Genomic DNA, 21,417 nt, shown 5'->3' with positions numbered 1-21,417 from the left:
TTTAGAGTTCTTAAGGGTTGCGTCACAATAATCCACAGTTGCGTTAGAATAGTTCACAGTTGCGTCATGTTTAGCCAACGGTACCTTTAGATGCGACAAAGTTCCAAAACAGAAGCTCGAGCGTTGGAAAACAAGCAATGCGTCACTCCTGAGACCCTGGGGAAGCGACTCGACAGCCCTGCTGGACGCTGCGGGCGTGTTGCGACGAATCCGGTCTGTACGGGTAGGGAGGCGATACCTTGTATGGATTCCGGTGCGTAGGTTCCGTAGGGAGCGTCTCGCAAAGGCATGATGTGACGATCTTCGGGACAGCGACGATCTCAGGTGCGGCGGCGATGCGCGGCGCAGCGTCTATCTTCTCCTCTCGCGGCCCCTCAATGCGATGGCTCTGCGACGATCTTCGCAGCGACGTGATGCGGTCCGCAGGCAAGTGGTGCGACGATCTCACCCAGGGACGACATGCTCTGCGACGATACTCGCAGCGATGGTACTTTTCCTGCACCGGAGCGACGCGTTCCGCGAACGAAGTGTCCGTCGGTTCTTGCAGTTGCCACAGGCGCTGCGATGATCTCTTTCTTTGCGCCTGCGGAAAGTTTCCTCGCACTGACAGGGATGCGCTCTGCTAGCGAGCAATGCGTGAAAATGTGCAGATGGTCTTATTCTGGTTCTCAGCTTTCCAAACAGCAGGCCACAACTTCCAGATGCCTCTCAGTCGGATTCAGCACTCAAGAAGGGCTGAACTCTCTCAGCAGAGTTCAGGGAAAGCTGGGGGGTGAAGTCCTTTTGTTCCTGGGACTACTAAACAGGAGGCCAGCTCACAACAGGCCCTTGGAGATCTCTTCAAGTAAGGGGACAAAGTAACAACAAAGTCCTTCCCCTCTCCTTTGCAGCAAAGCAACTGCAGGTCAGTCCAGCAAAGCAACAGCAGGACAGTCTTCCTTCTTCAGTCTTCCAGCTTTCTCCTTGGCAGAGGTTCCTTCTTGATTCCAGGATGATCTAATTGTCGGTAGTCTGGGGTCCTGTACTTATACCCCAAAAAGTCTTTGTTCCCTTTGTGCAGGAAGGCTCCGAGCCCGGTCCAAACCAGTTCTGGAGCACTCTGTTTATATGACTCCTTCTTTCCTTTCACAGTGCAGAGCAGAAACATCAGACGCCCCACAAGAGGTGGAGCCAGCATTGTGGAGGGAAAACACAGCCCTGGAGCACTTTGTTGACATGATTCCTTCTCTCCTTTCACAGTGCAGGGCAGAGACATCAGACGCACCACAGGGGGTGGAGCCAGCACTATGGGGGGCAGGCACAGTCCTATTTAGGTCCCAGGTGCAACTCCTCCCTCCCATCTAGATGCAGATCTCTCTATTCACCACTGGGCGGACTCATTCTGTCTCCTGGAATCCCCCAGCCCTGTCCCTCACAAACCAGACAGTCAATTCACAAACAGCCAAAGCACACAGAAAGGTCAGACAAGAGAACAGCCACTTTCTAAAACGTGCTGTTCTCAAACACAGGATTTAAAAACCACCCTTCCTAAAAGATGTGCTATTAAATTCTGAGTTCAGGGATACCAGACTTTTATGTCCTATCTTGCTCCTATGGGAAGATATGCAGGTAACCACTGTACACAGCATTCCCCATTATATCCTATGGGCACGATAGCCTTACAGCAGTGAAAAACGAAAATGGATGCAATTCACTACCAGAGCATGTCACCTGCACTAGTACATGCTCTACCTTTCACATACACTGCACCCTGCCCAGGGGGTAACTTGGGCCTTCCATAGGGGTGACCAATGTGCACAGAAAGGGAAGGGTTAGGCCTGGCCAGTGGGGACACTGACCAGGAAGACATGGCAGTTCACAGACTGCACACAGGCACTGCTGTGGCAGGCCTGAGACACCATTTTAGGGTTACTCATGTGGGTGGCACAATCAGTACTGCAGGCCCACTAGTAGCATTTGTATCACCAGCCCTGGCACACTCAGTGTACTTTACTAGGGACTTCTTGGTGATACAAATATGCCCATCAAGGATAGCCAATTACAATAACAATTTACACAGAGAGCATATGCACTTTAGCACTGGTTTGCAGGGCTATAACGCCAAAATCAGAGAAACAAAATAAACACTCATCCAAAGACCCTTAATACATCAGGGGATCAGTGCCAGCTGATTCTGTCATTGCCTCAAAGGCAAGGAAAAGGGCAAATGTGCTTTCTACAGTGAGACCACCTCCTAACCAGGAATGTAAGAGGATGGATCTCATAGGAAGAAAGGAGAAGCGCAGCAAAGCAGTGGTACATTGCAAATTCCAATGTATTGCTCAACAGACATGGGTACCAGCACTGGGAAGAGGTAGGGGAACTGTTGCAAAAACCTACCAGAACAATTCCAAAAAAAAGCAAGCCACCTGGGGAAGAAGGCAAGAACATTGCAAACACATGTTTAAAATCTGCCCTTTATGGTGCTGAAACATCTAGCAGACAAATGTCGGGAAGGAGAAACACATGGTCGAGAATACCAGGTTTCAAGCCAGAAGTGCCGAGCAACATCATTAATTCTCCATTCAATGGCGAGCAATTGTTTGGAACGGTGGTTGATGAAAAACTAAATCAACTAAAATAGGATAACGAAACCGCAAGATCCATGGGAGCCCTGCAGTTCAGAGGTATGTGTAGAGGCACACCGTCAAGGAGGCCAGCGGGAAGAGGTACGCAACAACCTACTACCTCACACCAAGGTTACCAGCAAACATACCAAGCCGGGAACCAGAACACACAACAGCGACAGCAACAAAGCTGGCAATATCAATGAAGAGGATCCTTTCGAGGGCGCCCCGTGCCAGAGGTCAGACACAAAGGGGTGGACAACAGACCTTGACCAAGTGACTGCACTCACACAGAGGTACTCTCACAAAGACCAAAAGTGACCGTACATACAAAGAAAAAAGAAGCAGTTAACAGAAGAAATGGACACCTATTTACAGTTCCTCCAACATACCACTCCAGTAGGAGGCAGGCTAACACTTTTTCAAGACTGGTGTAAAGAAATCACCACAGATAAGTGGAGTCTAAACATAATACAGTATGGTTACTGTATAGAACTCCACACAGGAGGGCAAGACAAACGACACATTCAAAAGAAGAGCTCTCTCACTTGGTCGAAGAGGTGAAAGAACTTCAGAGAAAACATGCACTAGAACATACACCGCACAGAGAAAAGAACAACTGAGTATATTCAAAATACTTCCTAATTCAAAAAGGGGATGGAACATTACGGCCAATATTAGACCAAAGGTTTCTAAACAAGTTTGCAAAGAGGCAAAGATTCAAAATGACTACTCTATAGGAAGTGTTACCCCAGTTGCAAAACTGAGATTACCTGGCAACAATAGGCTTGCGTATTTACACATCCCAATGAACAGAAAACACAAACCTTTCTTAAGATTTATCATAAATAAACAGCAGTACCAGTTCAAGGTATTGGCATTTGGTATGAAATCAGCACTAAGGGTGTTCATAAAGTGCCTGGCGGCTGTAGCAGCACATCTCAGAAGGCAAGGAATTCATGTTTACCCCTACTTAGACGAATGGTTAGTAAGAGCAAACTCGTACAGCCTATGCAAATAACATATACAGCAAGTGGTGGAGACACTAGTACAGCTGGGATTCTCACATGAGCAGAAGTCATCAATAGAACCGGAACGCAAGAAAATGTTCTTGAGCGCACCAATAAACACTGTGTTAGGGAAGGCATTCCCAACGAGAAAAGGATAACAGCTCTTCTAAAGGAAACTCACCTATACCAGAAGGGGCATCATCTGACAGTGAGGACAGTGGGGAAATTACTAGGAATGATTGCATCCTGCATTCACCTAGTTCCCAATATCCGTCTCTACACATGAGACCTTTCCAAGAATGGCTTCCGACACAATGGTCACAAGCTACAGGGAGTTGGGAGGATCTAGTGGTTGTCACAAACCAGGTTCATCAGGAGATGGCATGGTGGAACAGAGCAAATATAGCACAGGGGAAACCTTTTACACCTCCAACACAAACAGTGACAATAACAGATGTGTCCCTAATAGGATGGGAAGCACACATGGACAATCTCAAAATAAGGGGTTTGTGGTCGGCACAAGATGCAGTGATACACATCAATATCTTGGAACTAAAAACATTGTTCTTAGCCTTAAAAGCTGTTCAGAAAGTGCTATACGGGGAAATAGTGTTGATACAAACGGAAAACACTACAACCATGTTTTACATAAACAAACAAGGAGGGACTTACTCTGTAGGACTATCCAATCTAGCACAGCAGATGTGGAGATGGACAATCCCAAAAGGAATAGATATGTTAGCCATACACCTACCAGGGAAGGACAATCTAGAAGCAGACAGGCTGAGCAGACAAACTGCATCCCACGAGTGGGAACTGAACCAAAAACATTAAAAAAAATATGGAACTCCAGAGATGGACCGATTTACAATACCCAAGAATGAAAAATGCCAAAACTTTGCATCCAGGCGACCCTGCAACCAGTCCCTGAGGAATTCGCTATGGATAGGCTGATCAGGAATATTTGCATACGCTTTTCCCCCAATACAATTACTGAACAAAGTAATCAGCAAATGCAGAATCAGTAGGATGACCATGATTGTCATAGCACCACAATGGGCCAGACAGACATGGTTCTCGGAACTAATGGAAATCTCGCAGGGATCAAGGCACAAAATCCCGACAAGAAAAGATTTGGTAACATTTCAAGATGGGAAAGTACTTCACCCAGAGCTAGAGAGCCTAGGCCTAGCAGCATGGCTCCTGAAGACTTATAATTTGCACATCTCAAACTACCAGAAAGCACAATGGATGTTCTAAGAGAAGCTAGAAAACCAACAACAAGAAAATGTTACACAGCAAAATAGAAAAGATGCACACAATGGTGTCTTAAAAAACATCTGTCAACAAAAATCACAAGAGAAAGAACAGTGCTAAAATACCTCACACATTTACTACAAAGTAAATTATGCTTTACATCACTAAAAGTACACTTAGCAACAATCTTCGCGTACACAAGAGATGAAACAGGGAAGAGTTTCTTCACCTCACAGGTGGTCAAAAGGTTCCTGAAGGGTGCAAAAAGAATTGCGCCACCAAAAATGGTGCCAGCACCAACATGGAATCTAAACATCGTTCTAGCATAATTAACGAAGGCACCTTTCGAACCACTGCATTAAGCAACATTTCAAATGCTTACAATAAAAACTGCATTATTAGTGGCAATAACATCACTATGTAGAGTTCGCCAGCTACAGGCATTAACTCACTTGACGCAAAAAGAGCAGCCATGTATTACGTGGAAAAAAATAAAGAATACAGGAAAACAAAACAGTTATTCGTATCCCAAAACGTTTTCTGGGAAGAACAGTAACCAAAAGCACAATCGCAAGATGGATAGCACAAGCCATACAACTGTGCCACAAGCAAGCTGGACAAACTTTACAGGAATCGCCACTGGCGCATTCAACTAGGAAAAAAGCAGCAACAATTGCATTTCTTGCTAATACTCCAATTCAAGATATTTGCATGGCTGCAACATGGTCTTCGATACACACATTAACTAAACCTTACTGTGTGGACATTCAAATGAACAAGGAAGCACATGTAGGACAGAGGGTCTTACAGCATCTATTTACAAACCAAACTTCCTCTTCCACCCAGCCTCCACAAGACTAGCATAAAGTCTATGCACAGCATAGTGAATCCAGAAAAGATTCACGCTGCAAAACAAAAAGTTTCTTACCTGTCGGTGTAGTTTTGCAGCTTGAAGAATTTTCTGGATTCACTAGCGAACCTACCCTCCTATGCCAAGGAAGAGAACCATAAGGAAAAAAAATAGAAGCAAATGACAAAGAAAAAAGAATCCGAAGATGGCTACCAAAGGTGGGGCTTCCGGAGGAAGTCTGTCGACGTCACAGAAGGGCACCAAATGATACTACGTCATCGGCTCCCACCAACAACAACAAAAAATCACACAAATAAAAAGGGAAAATCATACAATTCCGGACCCAACCACTAGATGGCGGAATAATGCACAGCATAGTGAATCCAGAAAATTCTTCAAGCTGCAAAACTACACCGACAGGTAAGAAAGAATTTTTTTTTTTTGTGTGAAATCTGTTCATTGGCATTTTTATATAGAAATTCAACAATACAAAAGGCACTGCAGTACAATCAATATGACTTTGCGAGTGTTCATGGGCGGCATTACATCAGCATCACGATTAACAAGGGCGTGAAGGTGGAATACACAAGCAGTCCGTATGCTGGATATATGAGCGCCCAGGCTCGTCCTCTGTTTAGGAACAAGGGATTAATACACCCCCCCCCCCCCAGCAAGGAAGGGGACAAGGTGTGCCTTCCCAACTCAACCCTGGATAAAGAACACGTGCAAAGAAACATAACAGCTAACTGCGACACTGTCACCAAGATACATTATTAGCGTTTGCCCCCATTCTCGACCCCCCAGCCCACGTCCCCCCTTCCCTCCGTTCCCATCATTTAGCGCGCATGGCCCCTCATAAGGTGTCATCTCGCCGCTGTGGCGCACAGTGCTCAGAGAGTGTGTCCGGCGCGGTGCTCCCTGGGTCCCCGCCGCTCTAGGTAAGAAACAATTTGTTTCTGTACGTGGATATGGTTCTTGTATGCTGGCAATGAGGATTGTCATTATTTTATTCTGTATGCTGTAACTCTGCAACAACAAGACTTTTGATATGGACCATTTTGCCTTGTAATTTATTTTGCAGAGCATTTGTTATCAGTGTTTTCCTGTGATTGGAGCTAACCTACTTTTCAATTACAGAACAACTGGTGGCCGGCGGAAAGGCTACATGGGGCATCTCACACGAATGGCTAATGCATTAGTGCAGAGTGCTGAGAAGGGGCCCAACGTTTTGCTTTTGGGGCATATGCTAAAAGGTAAGCTGGAATGAGAAAAAGCCTAAAATGGGGCTCGGTAGTTGCCCGCATTGTATTTATTTATTTTTAGAACCATATTTCATTTTGTAATATAAGCTTTTTTAATATTTTATTTTTAAAACTTCTGACTTTGACCTAATCATTAATAATAAGAAACTAAAAAAAAAAATACTGGTTATATATTTGTGGCACGGAAAAGCAAACATTAATTGGATAAGCCACTACTTAGAATAACAACTAAATTAGGCACAAGACTAGTTGTCCCAATAAGTGGCCGAATCACTGCTAATCAACTAGTGTGATTTACAATAATTCTATTCAAAGAGGCCTATTTCTCTCATTTCTTGAATCTCTACGGTGAAAGTCAGGTTTCAATGCCACCACTAAATAGGATTAGGCTTCCAACAACTGTGATTAAACAAATTACACATGTTATCTACATTCATATCTAGTATTACTATGTCAAACGAGTGTTCCAGTTCTCTCCTCAAATATCTGGAAAGAATCAAAACTTTTCAGCCAAATAAGGCCACTTGAGAACATGTTGCAAATATTTGTATCCGGTCTGCAATCACAGAGTATTGATATTGTGGGCATACATTCTGATGGATGCTTCTAAGTGCAGATTTCTTACTTTAGAATGAAGTTGAAGTTGGGGGGGATTTATAAAGCGCGCGTTCACCAGAAAGGTTTCATGGCGCTAAACGGTACGGCACAGAACAGGCAGCAGCTAGACCGCAAATGCTCTAATGAATAACCAGGTCTTCAAACCTTTACGGAACTCAGAATATGATTTAGAAAATCGAAGATTGTCAGGGAGGGCATTCCAAAACCTTGGGGCCAAAAAGGAAAAACTCGATCCCCCATGTTTTTTCCTGACGAAACGTGGGACAACCAGAAGGTTCTTAGAGGAAGACCGTAAATTTCTAGAAGGAGTGTAGGTTAAGAGCCTGGATGCCACATATTGGGGAGCTAGGCCCGCCAAAGATTTAAAAATGAGACACCTGACTTTAAATTGGCATCTATAGGCAACCGGCAACCAGTGAAGTTGCCTCAAAAGCGGAAGAGCTTGATGGAATCTGGACCGACTATAAATCAACCTCGCAGCCTGATTTTGAATAAACTGTAGTCGGCGTAGTACGCGAGCAGGATGCCAATATATAGAGAGTTGGCGTTGTCAACCCGAGAGATAACAAGAGCAAGAAGGATAGATTTAAGAGCATCAGTGGTAAAAAACCGGGAAACCCTCCGGATGGTACGGAGACATAAGAAACAGGAAGAGACAATCATGCTAATCTGGGAGTGCATCGAAAGGTTGTCGCTGATTTTAATGCCCAAACTTTTCACAGATTTAGCCACAGAAGGGGCTGGTCCAAGAGAAGAAGGCCAGAAATTAGAGCACCAGGGGTTGGATGAGCCTCCGATCAGGACTAACTCCGTCTTATCGGGATTTAACTTCAGGTGGTTCATGCTCATCCAATCCTGGATAAAAATCATAGTGTTCTGAAAGTGAGAAATAGAGTCAGGGGAAAAAGAAAGAGAGAATATAAGTTGAAGATCATCAGCGTAGTTAAACACTGTGACCTCACGGTCATGCAAAGCAAAAAGTAAAGGAAAGATATAAAGATTGAAAAGAAGGGGGAGAGGGCGGAGCCTTGGGGGACACCACAGGTTACCGCTCGGGGAGTTGAAGAAAAGGAGGAGAGCTGGACCGCCTGTTGGCGGTTCTCCAAGAAGGAGACCCAACTCAGGGCCACATCAGAAATGGCAGCACATTTGACACGGTCGACCAAAAGAAGATGGTTGGCCGTGTCAAAGGCAGCCGATAGATCTAAAAGTATCAGGGCCTGAGCGGATCCATGGTCAGCACTCACTCTAAGATCATCCAAGACCGAGAGGATGACTGATTCTGTGGAGTGGGTAGGACGAAAACCAGACTGATAGGGTTCCAGATAATTGGAGTCCTCAATGAAGGAACTCAGGCAATGAGTCACATATCTCTCTAACACCTTGCCCAAAAATGGAAGCAGGGAGATGGGACAGAAATTAGAAGGGATAGTGGGGTTAGCCTCTGCCTTCTTCAAAACAGGAACGATCTTAGCTGACTTGAAGAGATTAGGGACGACACCCAAAGCCAAAGATTCATTGAGGAGGGCAAGAGGTGTATCAGAGCAAACAGAAAAAATCTCCCGAAGGATGTGTGACGGGCAATTGTCAGTGGGAGAGCCAGATTTCGTGGAGCTCACCAAACTGAGAAAGTTCTCCGTCGAGATGGGGGGGAAATGCGTGAGAGATTGTGTACTAGGGGGAGGTAAAGGAAAAACAAAGGAACGGTAGGGAGAAGATATATAAAGTTTAATTGTAGAAATTTTAGTAAAAAAATAATCTTGAAGAGAATCACACAAATCCTGGGACGGGAGTGGTTTAGCAGTCACTCGATCGAGTTTGGACAGACTGTTGGGAATAGAAAAGATCTCCTAAGATTTATTAGAAGAGGATAGAATCAGGGAAGAAAAGTATTGTGTTTTAGCGGCGAGAATGTAATTTTTATGTTCCCTAAGAGTAGCGGAATAGATAATTTTGTCAGATGGATATATAGCATCGACGCCACTTGCGCTCTGCCTGTCTAAGCTGTAGTTTCTTAGCTTGTAGGGAGGGAGAGAACCATCTTTGTGCATCATGTGAACGCTTAAGTCGAATTGATCTCCAAGGGACCAACTCGTCACAAGATGAGGTAAGCCAGGTGTTGATAGCCAGAGCCTGATCATGAAGAGAAGAATCTGAAACGTCCCCTTTCAACAGACTAGAAGAGGAAAGCGAGGCACACAGAGAGTTAATGTTAACTCGCCCCCAATTCCTCACTTTAATGTTTGTGGGTAAAGGGGTACTAACAATAGGTTTTAATGATAAAGCAAAAGAGACCACAAAATGGTCGGACCACAAACAAGGGAGAACCGAGAGTAAAGAAATATCTAAATTAGCCGACCAGATTTGGTACAAAATATGGCCAGACTTATGAGTGGGTAACTCAACCAGTTGTGTCAAATTCTGGTGAGTAAGTAAATCGGAAAACACCTTGGAGTGGGAATCTTCCAAGGGGTCGCCAGGCCAGTAGTTAAAATCACCTAGAATCACTATACGTGCAGTGTTTACTGTCAGATTGGCAAGGATCTCCCCTACCAGGATCGAAAAGGCGGGCATAGACTGGGGGGGTGGGGGTGGGGGGGGGGCGGTAAAACAAAACACAAACCAGCGGCGGATAGACCGACAAAGTCTTCATGACCAAGTAGTCTACTGCAGGAATCGCCGGAGAGGGCAATAAGGTGAATGACCATCTTGAGTGAATAATGGCAGCCACCCCACCCCCCCCATTCTTACCAGGCGCACGATCTGAGTGCAAAACATAATAATTATCGGGAATGGCCGCTAAAATATCAGGGGAAGATGCAGGAGTGAGCCAGGTTTCTGTGAGAAATAAACAGTCAGGCTGAACTTGGTCAAGAAAGCTAAACGTCTCTAATTGATGTTTAGCTAAAGGTCTAGTATTAAGCAGGCATGCCGAAAAAATCACAGGAGGGCAGACCGAGGGAGGGACCGTTGGTAAGGTCCCACTGTCTTTAAGGACAGTGGCCTCCTCAGCTGCGGGTACCGGAAGGGAGGGGCCAGGTTTAGTAAATAGACCCAGTGAAGCGAGCTTGGCCGGTGTGTGTTTTGGAATAGGCCACTCGCCTTGGAACGCCAGAGCTCCAAGGAGGAATAGTTAAGAAGCCGGGCAGCATCACATGCCCCTTGCCCTGGTCTGCCGCGGACGGGCGCAGACGGGCTTGCCTTTGGCGCGCCCTCTGCGCGCGTCCGCTGCGCGGCCAGAGTGACATGTGGGCTTTGTAGTCCACAGCCGTGACGCCTCCCCGGTGCCAGACTGGGGATGTGGAGAATTTTTCCAAAAATGCTCCTGTGTGCCAGGAGACAACAGTGGCTCATTGGTACCTCTATTCCACCACTGAAGTGACGGAGCAGAGCAACATTTAAGGGCCGGAGCTGTGCATTGACTTATTTCCCCTTCTTTTTATGCCCTTCGATGCACATCTGGAGCGCTCTCTCAACATCTGTTTTTGTGACAGCGAGAATAACTTTGCGCAATGTGCCAAGGAACAATGTCCTCTTTGAAAACCGTATTAAAGATGTGTCAAGAATGCAGGAAGCAAGTGTCACTGACCCTTTCTAGGTTTGTCTTTGGTGCTTGGGCTCAGGCCAAATAGAGCGACAAGTGTGTCCTCAAGCACCGAAAGGATATTCGAGACTAGGAATCTAAGTTCTATGTTGTGGATCATATGAAGAGATTCATTGAAGTACTCATGCTTAAAGTTTTATATGTAGTCCGTCTAGGGAGTAGTGTAAGAAGGGCTGAGTAGAACTCAACCCCATCCCACCACTCGAAGTCTAGCGTTGAGGTTTGAGAACATCATAAGATCACCCTCTTTGCCTGCCACCAACCCTCAATATCTCCTGGGTCTGAACCGATCCTGCATTTGGTCCCAGTGTGCCCCCATTTTCCTAGTCTGTCGTGACTCCTCAGCAATAGCACCCTTTGAAGAAGCCATGCTGCAGACTTCTGATGGATACTTCTAACTGCAAATTCTGCATTTCTTGTATATTCCTCAGGCTCCAGACTGGCTACTTCACAGCAGTCCTCTAGTGCACTGGAAGGTGGTGCCAACATGCCGACCTGGCAGTGCCCCTCCTGCGCCCTCATGTCACTTTCTTTCCTTTGTACCTTTCAAAGCTGATCTGTTACTCCATTCTCAGATTTCCTTTCAATATGGTTCTCTACAGAACATACAGGTTTCATCTGCACAGTGAATGCAGAAAGCAGATGTTGCTCATGGACCTTCACGAGGTAAGTGTCTGGTGCTTGAACTCTAGCCATGATATGGAGGTCCCACTCCAAATCATGGTCCCAGTCTTGATCACAAGCCAGCTCACGCAGACAGCCCCGTTCTTGCTTGAAGACTACTGCTAAGTCCAAATCAGAACACAAGTCTAAAAATACGAAGTGGAACTTAATCTCATTTCACCACTCTAGTTCTAAAGAAAAGACACAAGCTTGTCCTGATGAACATCTCATTCATTTGACATCCCTGGTCTTGGAGTATGCCAAGGAAGCTGTGGGCATGCCAGACACAACAATCATCGACTCAAGACCAGATTGCGGTATTCAAGAAGGTCATGCTGCGAGGTCTGTCATAAGCTGATATCTTGTGTACCTCTGGTATCTAGAGCGCGACCATGACCTGAAGTCGGGCTCCGACTGCTGGGCCATGAATGCAAAGTCTTTGCGGTAGCTGTCCGAAAGCTCTTGGATGCCCGGCAGTCTACTCCACGTTGCTCCCGATCTTGCGCGTGTAGAAGGTTTCAAGATTGTTCGCGGAGCCACCACACCTCGTCACCTCGTCACCTAGTCTTTGTGTTCCTCGTGTAAGTCAAAGCACAAGAAGAAGGCGAAGAAGCACTATCATTATTCACCTTTTTCCCGCCGATTTAGCAGACGCAACGCGGGACCTGGAGTTTCGTTGCTCTAATGTAAATGTAAATGTACCGGTATTTATAGAGCGCACAGCTACTTCCCTGAGGTAGTGTCCCGGCTCTGTCCGTATACCGCTTAGGAACCCTTCCTGGTTTTTCTTGTGAGTGTCCACTCCTGGGCACCCCCCAGGGTGAAACCAGGCATCCCAGTGCTTTTGGGGCCGTTGTGGATATTAAGCAAGCTATTGCCCAGAGTCGGAGAGTGGGACCCATGATTAGAATAGGCACCGAGGCGAGAATTATCAGGTCCGGCGAAATTGAGTCCAAGACCCGCCGAGGCGGGTATTGAGCCCTGGTCCCGGGCCAGACCTCTGCATCAGGGTCTGCCGCTCTAACCATTTGAACCACACTCCCCACTAATGCTCCGTCTCCGGTACCTCATTCAGGGGCGACTCAGTGCCCCCGCCCCATTTCTGGGAGCTGGTCTGTCCCCTGTCCAGCTTTGTACATTCTACAAAGCCCCCCACTGCATCTTTGGGCAGCCTGACTCCTATGGCGCGCCTTCGGGCCCGCAGAGTTGGTTGGGGGCCCTGGGCCTTTGATACCGGAAGCTCCAGCCACTGCGTCGGAGGGCCCCCGTGGATGCAGGCACAGATCCTGTCTACCTTACTCGACCTTCCCTGGCGCCGATCCCGGTGATGACGCTCCCGGCGTCGGTCGATGCTGTCCTCATCCTCACCCCTGAGATGGACCCGGAGCCAGACTGACGTCGGCCGACTTCTGTTCCGACGCCAGAGGGTCCTTTTGTTCCCTTGTTCATCCCAGGTGTTCCCTATCGCCCTGAAGGTGGTGATGAGGACTGGGAGGGGTCACTGGTCCCTTTGGCAGACCAGCTGAAAGACTACAAGATACAGAGGAGGGATCCCGAAATAAATACAAGCAGGTGTCAAATGTCACCTGCCTACGATATAAAATGAGCGTGTTGCGTCTCAAAATAAATAAATGCCTAGAAGAAACCCAAGAGGGGAACAGAGAGATTTGCCACAGAACCCAAAATAATATTAAGAGGTAAAGATGTCAAAGATGCTTTATATAAAAATGTTTGTTTTTTTTAAATAAAAAATGTTTTTGGATTGTTTTGCATGTGGCATGACACAGATCAGTTTAAGTACACATGCATATTATTTTTCAAAGTGAAACCACATAAACAATAATGCATCACAACCATAACCTCCATCCCTAGTGAATAAGAACAAACACATTAAAACCTACAACATGTCATAATACACAACGCCACTCACTCATTAAATGAATTGTTCTTCAATCATGCCATATATCTACCATACTGTCAAGACAAACTAATAAAAAATTGCGATTAAGAACAGGAACTACTAGCCAATCTTGTAGTGGTGTCAAAAACGGAAAGATATGGAAAAATACAATGTTATACATTTATAAAGAAATAGTTTCTAGCAGGCAAAATATGGTGATTATATACATCTGCTGTATTGATTGCAGGGCATGGGTATGTAAATTATTTTTAATTGAATAGCATTTTCTTCAAGTATTTACGGTAAACAGAGATAAGTTGAGTGTTGAAGTGGATCACGTTCTTCTTTATTCGGTCAATGCACCACTGTGTGGCTATCATGAGGTGTGCCAACGGGCGTTTCGGCGTTGGGCTTCAATGAAGCCACCACCTTCTTCAGGGCACAGAAAAGATAGAAAGAGAGTACTGTATAGATGTAGGGGGGGTTTGGCAGGGGTGTTGAAAGAGCAAATATCAGAACACTGTTATAAAAATTAACAAAAGACAAACTTCAGATAATGGCAATCTCGTTCCCCAGCCACACAAGGGATAATAAGAGAAATAGATGAAGCAAGACTAATAGAGATCTCCAAGGCCTTAGTCATACCACGTGCATGGGGTGGTAACGGATGTAAGAGGCTCACGCAAAGTAAGAGCCATAGGCCAAAGGACCCAGGTTTCCGGAAGAGCGTGTAAAAGAAAAGTCATCCTATCAGATTCAGTAAATGGCACTGCACCAGTGAAGTCTTGAGGAAAGGTGAAAGTAGAGGGGCAAAATCAAACACAAAGCGGCAAAAACGTTGGTACTGATGAAAGGTCAGTGTAAGCAAATTCTATCCAGACCAACTGAGAAGGTGCTGATATATCTATAACCATATAATAAACTAAGAGAAACAACTATTAGAGATTTTGAGAACTAGGGGCGTGGCTAGCCAGCCAAGATGGTGGGCGTAGCCCGATAGTGCTCCATCCTATCCTGGGGGGGGATTATCCTGAGAGCGCGAGTTCCGCGACACCCTGCATATCGACAAAGCTGGGCTGGACGGCTGATAACCTTGTGCCCCCTACGATGTGACTGCAGAGTCCATGGGGATCGCCCTGGTACCGGCGAGGAGGGACGCAGCCTGCCGTCTGGGGGGTGCAGGCCCAAGCCAGGAGCTGTGCTGTTAAAGGAGGCTGAGCTGCGTGGGGCCGCCCCCTGGAGGACGGCTACGGGACCCCTACTGGACGACTGCGGCAGACATGAGACGAGTGATGCCGTGACCCGATCTGACCCTGGGATCGCGTCACAAAACTGTCTCCTAATTGAAGAACCCACCTAGGACTGTTGACACGGATCCCCGGAGGATGATCGCGGGTTCCCCGAGGTTGACTTGGGGGCTAGCGAGAGAAGCCGTGGCCCGCTGCCTGAGTGATCTGGGACGGGACCGGGCGCTGCGGAGATGACGACGGTGACGCAGTAGGAGACCTCCTGCTGGGGGACGGCTGCGGAGGTGCTGTCGCGGAGCTACAGCCGCTATTTACTACGGGTAACCGCGACCCTGTATGATACTGGAGTCGCGGTGAGAAATTGCCTACTGGCGGGAGGACTCCCCGACCTGCGCGTGTGCACTGAGGCTGAGCCCCCCTCCCCTCGTGCAGAGCCTGGAGGGCCCGGGGGTGTTGGAAGCTTGGCCGGGGGTGGAGCGGTTCGGCCGCCGCTGGCAGGTCTGAGCCTTGGTGGTCCCGCGACGAGGCATCTATGCGAACTGAGCCGAGACAGCCTGGAGGAGAGACGCTGTGTGGGAGTCGACGGGAGCGGCGACACTCCGCCAATCTCTAGAGGCGGACAACAGTGACACGGTACCAGGGCTGCCCCCTATGCCCCCCCGGGCGCCATCTTGCATGGTAGGAACGACTAATGTGACGCAGAAGGCTGCTGGGTGGTTGAGGCAGAAGCGCCTAGAAGACCAGTGGCTGCCCTGATTGTGACATGTGAAAAGACTCCTGTTTGGTCGAGATTGGCTGTGAGAGGCAGCGACGGAGGAGCGGTCAGGAGGGAGGTGGCCGGATAGTGACGGCGGTGGTGAGGGGGACGGTGGGACATGTTGGCCGCTGTGGTGAGACTGTGCATTCAATACACACTGCACACTTGGGGGCTGGCGTGCGCCACAGGTAGACTGGAACACGGCCCAGATGGACATTTCTGAGATGGCGCTAGACTGACTACTCCCACGCCCTCACTGCTAGGGAGATCCATCCCCCTTCCCCCTGGTGGCCGGCTGCTTCTTTACCGAAAGGGCCCGATTGCCGGTCTGAAGTTGAACGGAGCCGGTGTTACCGAAAGCGCACCCCCCTCGGGCCTAAGTGGAGGACTGCGAATTAAGCACTCAGAGGCCTATCCGCTGCTGGCGACTGGATAGGTCCTCCCTCGTGGCCGGTCTACCGACTGCCTCCCTATCCCCCCCATGGGTAGAAGTCGAGGAAGGGGTCAGGAGGGACGAAGTGCCTCTGCTGCCCCTCGCGCCATGTCGGGCGACGGCCGCGGGAATACCCCGCCGAGGACCACCTCGTTTGGTCACGCTGATGGACAACCCCCAGACAAATTAGACCTGATCCTCCAGGAGATTCGGGACTCCAGGGCAGCGATGGAGTCGCAGCTGGGCACCCTCACCACAGGCCTGACTCTGCTAAAGGCCGACCATGGCAAGCTGGCGGATAAATTCAAAGAACAGGGCCTTACTCTGACGGACCTCGCCCCGACGGTGACAGAACACTCTTCCACCCTACGACAGCTGACGCAGCAGGTCAACATGCTCCTAGAGCGGGTGGAAGATGCAGAGGGGCGCAATCGGCGCAACAACATACGCGTCATTGGCCTACCGGAGCGCTGTGAGGGGAACAAAGCGGCCAATTTTATAGAACAATGGCTTAAAGAGAATGTGGCTCCGGAAGGACTTTCCCCGTACTTTTGCGTGGAGCGGGTGCATCGAATCCCAACTGGCCAACCCAAACCGGGAATGCCACCCCGTCCTTTGATAGTGCGGGTCCTTAATTATAGGGACCGGGACTTCTTATTGCAGAAAGCTAGGGAGAAGGCACTCATTTAATTCGAAAACCACCGGATTTCTCTCTACCCTGATTATACACTGGTCGGGCAAAGACAGCTTGCTTCTTATCTTACAGTGAAGAAGAAGCTTCAAGCCGCACAACTCAAGTACGCACTGTTATACCCCGCCCGCTTGAAGGTCATCTATGGCAAAAAGACGCACTTTTTTGAAAGTCCAGCCGATGTGGAGGAGTGGATAGAAGTAATGGGCATAGGCTCCAGTCAGGCAAGTGCCTCAGAGATATCTACGCAGTACGCACAGGATTCACCTGAAAGGATACCTCCTCAATCTACTAGGCCCGGCAGGACTGGCAGAGGTGCGGGCCCAACAGCGGAGGGATCGCAAAGAGACGTTGGCAAAGGTCGAGGCATTTCGTGAGACCCAACACAAGATCGCCACTGATTCCGAGGACCGCACTATCCATTCTGACTCCGACCACAGTGTTGTACTGTTCCCCACCATCACACCCAGACTGGCGGATGATCTAATGGATGAATGAATATAGACAATGTATCCTTCTGTTTACTATGCTAGTCATTCGCTCATTGATATTGGCTCTGTTGAGTGACTCTGCGGGTGGTGGAGGGGTTGTGCTCATATGTTATGAACCCCGGGACCACTGATTGCAGCAATTCTGGAACCAGCATGGCGGGTTGGGAGTTTTAGCCGACCCCCCCCCCCCATTTCTCTACTTGATTCGTGGCCGTAGGGTTGATGCAATCTGATATATTGAGTACGAGACTTCTCCCTGCTGCGGGACTGAGTGCGAGTCTGGGTCCGCGCCTCCACTATATTCATAGTCTTTTTCTCCAGACCCCCTCCCCCCCACACTCCACCCCCCCCCCCCCCCCCCTTCCCGGGAAGGATATTGTAGAGCCGTCGGGTGCCTCATGGTGGACGGTAGACTGGCTGCACAGGCGGCTAGCCATCTCCCTCATAGCGTACGCACCATTATTAGTTCTTGGTTCTACATGTTGTACTATTGTTGGGCTCAGTGCAGTTTGGGCGCTGCGCCGGGTTTAGTTTCTGTTTTGGGGGATAGGGATGCCTGGTCATACTTACCGGAATGCCTACTGCTAGCGCTGATTCACTGCCCCATAGGCAATATGGCTCGTTCAGTTCAATCGCCAGGGTCTTATAATTTACTTACCTGGAATGTAAGAGGGCTAGGTTCCGTCACCGCATACATGCATTCCTTCTCCGACATCAAACACACATCGCGTTCCTTCAGGAATCACATTTAACGGACGCTGAATCTCAGAAAATGCGGAGGAAGTGGAGAGGGAGTCTTTATTCAACTAATTATTTTGCATTTGCCAGAGGGGCCGCCATCTGGGTACGGCATGGGTTCCCTTTGTTGAAACTGATAGGCGGGTGGATGAGCAGGGACGATATGTGCTGGTACGGGGGCAGGCTTGATGGATCCCTGATGGTGTTGGGGAGTATTCATGCCCCGAATTTTGACCAAGATAAATTCCTACAGAAGTTAGGTGTGGCTTTGGCGGACTGGGATGGGATTCCTTGGGTTTTAGGGGGTGATTGGAATGAGATACTAGATATAGGTCTGGATAGATCACACCCCCCACTACAGGCCTCCAACACTATTAAATTAACTGACCTGTTTGCTTCTTGGACTGAAGGTTGTTCCCTAGCTGATGCATGGCGAACACTCCATCGTTTATATAGGGAATACTCCTTCTATTCTCCCATGCATAATGTACATACTAGGATTGATCGCTTTCTGTGCTCTAAGTCCATCCTTATGTCTATGGGAAGATAGAATTATTTAGCTAAAACATTCTCCGATCATAGACCCCTGACTTTAACACTGCTATGGGGTAGGGTGCCGACCCCGGTACCCACCTGGAGGCTGAATCCGCAGCTGCTGAAGGATGCTCCGTTCTGTTCCTTCCTATCCAATAAGATTTCGGAATACCTGCGAGAGAATTGGAATACGGCCTCATTCCACCTGATTGAATGGGACGCACTAAAGGTGGTGCTATGGGGAGCTGCGTTAGAGCAATTAGTGGGGGCCAGACAGGAGATACACCAGACACTGCGGAATGTGGAGAATAGACTGCGCTTGCTAGAGCGGGAGGTGATTAGTGACCCTGGAAAGCGCGACGACCTACAAAAAGCTTACATTGACCATGCTGTTACACTAGAAACTCTCAGGGTTATTGACTACGGGCATAAACATATCGGAAACATACTGAGGCGGATAAACCTAGCACATTACTCGCCCGGCTGGTACGGGACCGACCTGACCCCCCTCACATAACTTGCATACGTAACCAAGCTGGGGCACTAGATACTACACAACTAGGCATAAATGTTGCATTTGGAACCCACCTCCAGACACACTATGCACCCTCCGAGCCATTAGATCATGAAAGTCTTAATGACTTCCTGCAGGAGCTGCAATTCCCGACACTATCTGAAGCGATTAGGAAGGATATTGATGGTCCCATCACCCAGGCCGAGATCCGCACAGCGATTAAATGCTTTAATCGGAATAAGACGCCCGGTATGAACGGTCTCCCGGTGGAATTTTACTTAACGTAATCGGATCTTCTAGTCCCGGTACGGGAAGCCGTCTTCAAGACGGCGTTTGACACAGGCCACTTACCCGAGTCCACTATGCAAGCGCGGCTCGCATCAATACCAAAACCTGGGAGAGACGAACTGGATATGTCCAATTATAGACCCCTATCGTTATTGGCGACTGAATACAAGATATTAAGTAAGGCCCTTGCAAATCGGATACAATCGCATCTCCTCCCACTTATTCACCAGGACCAGTGCGGATTCCTCCCGAATCGCAGTACGTTCCTGAATACTCGTCGCCTACACTCGGTTATTTCGACGGCTGTTAACGATTTTCCATTTGCGGGATGTGTAGCGCTAGACCTCAGACAGGCCTTTGACTCCCTGTCCTGGGAGTTCATGTTTGCAACCTTAGAACGTTTTAGGTTCCCAGATACTTTCCTGAGATGGATTTGCTTATTATATACGCGCCCTACTGCCAGAGCCTGCACCGGTCAATATATTTCGGACAGTTATGACGTCTATGGAGGCACGAGACAAGGGTGCCCCTTGACCCCGTTATTATTTGTACTGGCCCTTGAACCCCTTGTGATATCTCTGCGTAGACTGGCTGACTGTATGGGCATACCGGTACACGGTACATCTCATCTTATCTCTATATACGCAGATAATATATTATTGTATTTCAGAGACCTCACAGCCGCTCATGACCCTATACCAGATGTTTTTGCCATCTTTGAGCAACTTTCTGGCCTGGCAATGAATCCGGTACAATCGGTAGGTTTTTTCTTCCAAGAGACACCACAATTTACCCATATACAATTTGGCATCCATCGTATGCCGGTAGCCCCAGACACCTTTAAGCATTTGGGAATACAAGTGTATAGATCACCTGCAGATCAAATTGACAGGAATATTCAGAGGGCAATAACTAGACTCCGATGCAGTGTGGGATTCTGGACCTCTTTACCCTTGTCAGTGATGGGACGCATTGCCATTTCAAAGATGGTTGTGCTGCCGCGTCTACTTTATTATTTTTTCAAAATACCTGTGCAGCTCCCTCAATCTTTATTTGCCGTACTGGATACCATTCTGATTATCCTTCTCCTCAAGAAATTACAATTGGGCACGAGAGCAGGTGGCTTGGGGGCACCGGGCGTCCGGGGATATTATTACGCTAGCCAACTCCAATGGCTGTGCTACTGGACGGCAGGCAGAAACCTACACGAGATTGGCTTTACACCTGAACGTATTCGCCGTGGGGAACTCCACGTCGTAGTACTGCCTAAGGCCAAGCTTCCCCTGGTCTGTCCGCCTTAACTTGCTGGAGGAAGGCCCTCTCTTATACTTCAAATACCCTGCCCTACGCGGCAAATATTCCTTTGCTAGGGATCTCCACACCACATGGCAGACTCACACGACACAGGCTCCGAGGTTGGACGGAAATCGGGGTGGAGGAGGTGGGTTCCTTTTTCAGGACGGTGTACTTTTAGATCATGAATCCTTAGCGCAGATCACGGGAGCCCCACCACGTCTTTACCTGTTAGATGCCACAGTAGCTCACTACATTCGGACCACCTGGGCGCCACAACTAGCTGCACCTGCGCAACATGAGCTAGTACACTTATTGTATTACATGGGACCGGGAGGACACCTGGTTCGTTGGTTGTACACAGGGATTAGATCGCACGCAGCGTTATCGCTCACCACCCTAAAGATATGCTGGGCTGATGATACTGCTAAGGACATAACAGATAGGGAGTGACAGTCGATACTGAAACAACCTAAGAGAGTATCACGCAATGTCCGGTTTAAATTCATTCAAACGATGGTGCTCCACAGAGCATATCTCATCCCCAGGAGAATATACCTTATGTACCCGGACTCTTCTCACCGCTGCCCTCGCTGCGGGGAGGACGAAGCTGGCTTCCTACTGTATTTTATGGTTCTGCCCTCGGTTGCATGAATTTTGG

At 48.2% G+C, this 21,417-nt stretch overlaps 1 protein-coding gene across 11 annotated transcripts in view; it reads left to right on the top strand.

The window, feature by feature from the left end:
* PPP6R1 (protein phosphatase 6 regulatory subunit 1) overlaps nt 1–21,417 on the top strand; it is a 1,126,148-nt gene that overhangs the window by 536,368 nt on the left and 568,363 nt on the right. For all 11 annotated transcript variants that reach the window (XM_078655037.1, XM_078655034.1, XM_078655036.1 and 8 more), the window contains exon 12: nt 6,861–6,976. In XM_078655037.1, the coding sequence (XP_078511163.1) occupies nt 6,861–6,976 (116 nt within the window). The remainder of the gene's footprint in view (nt 1–6,860; nt 6,977–21,417) is intronic.

This window comes from Lissotriton helveticus, chromosome 7, assembly GCF_964261635.1.
Source record: "Lissotriton helveticus chromosome 7, aLisHel1.1, whole genome shotgun sequence".
Classification (NCBI taxonomy): Eukaryota; Metazoa; Chordata; class Amphibia; order Caudata; family Salamandridae; genus Lissotriton; species Lissotriton helveticus.
Note: the sequence above shows the minus strand (reverse complement) of the source record. Positions and strands in the feature narration are given on the sequence as shown.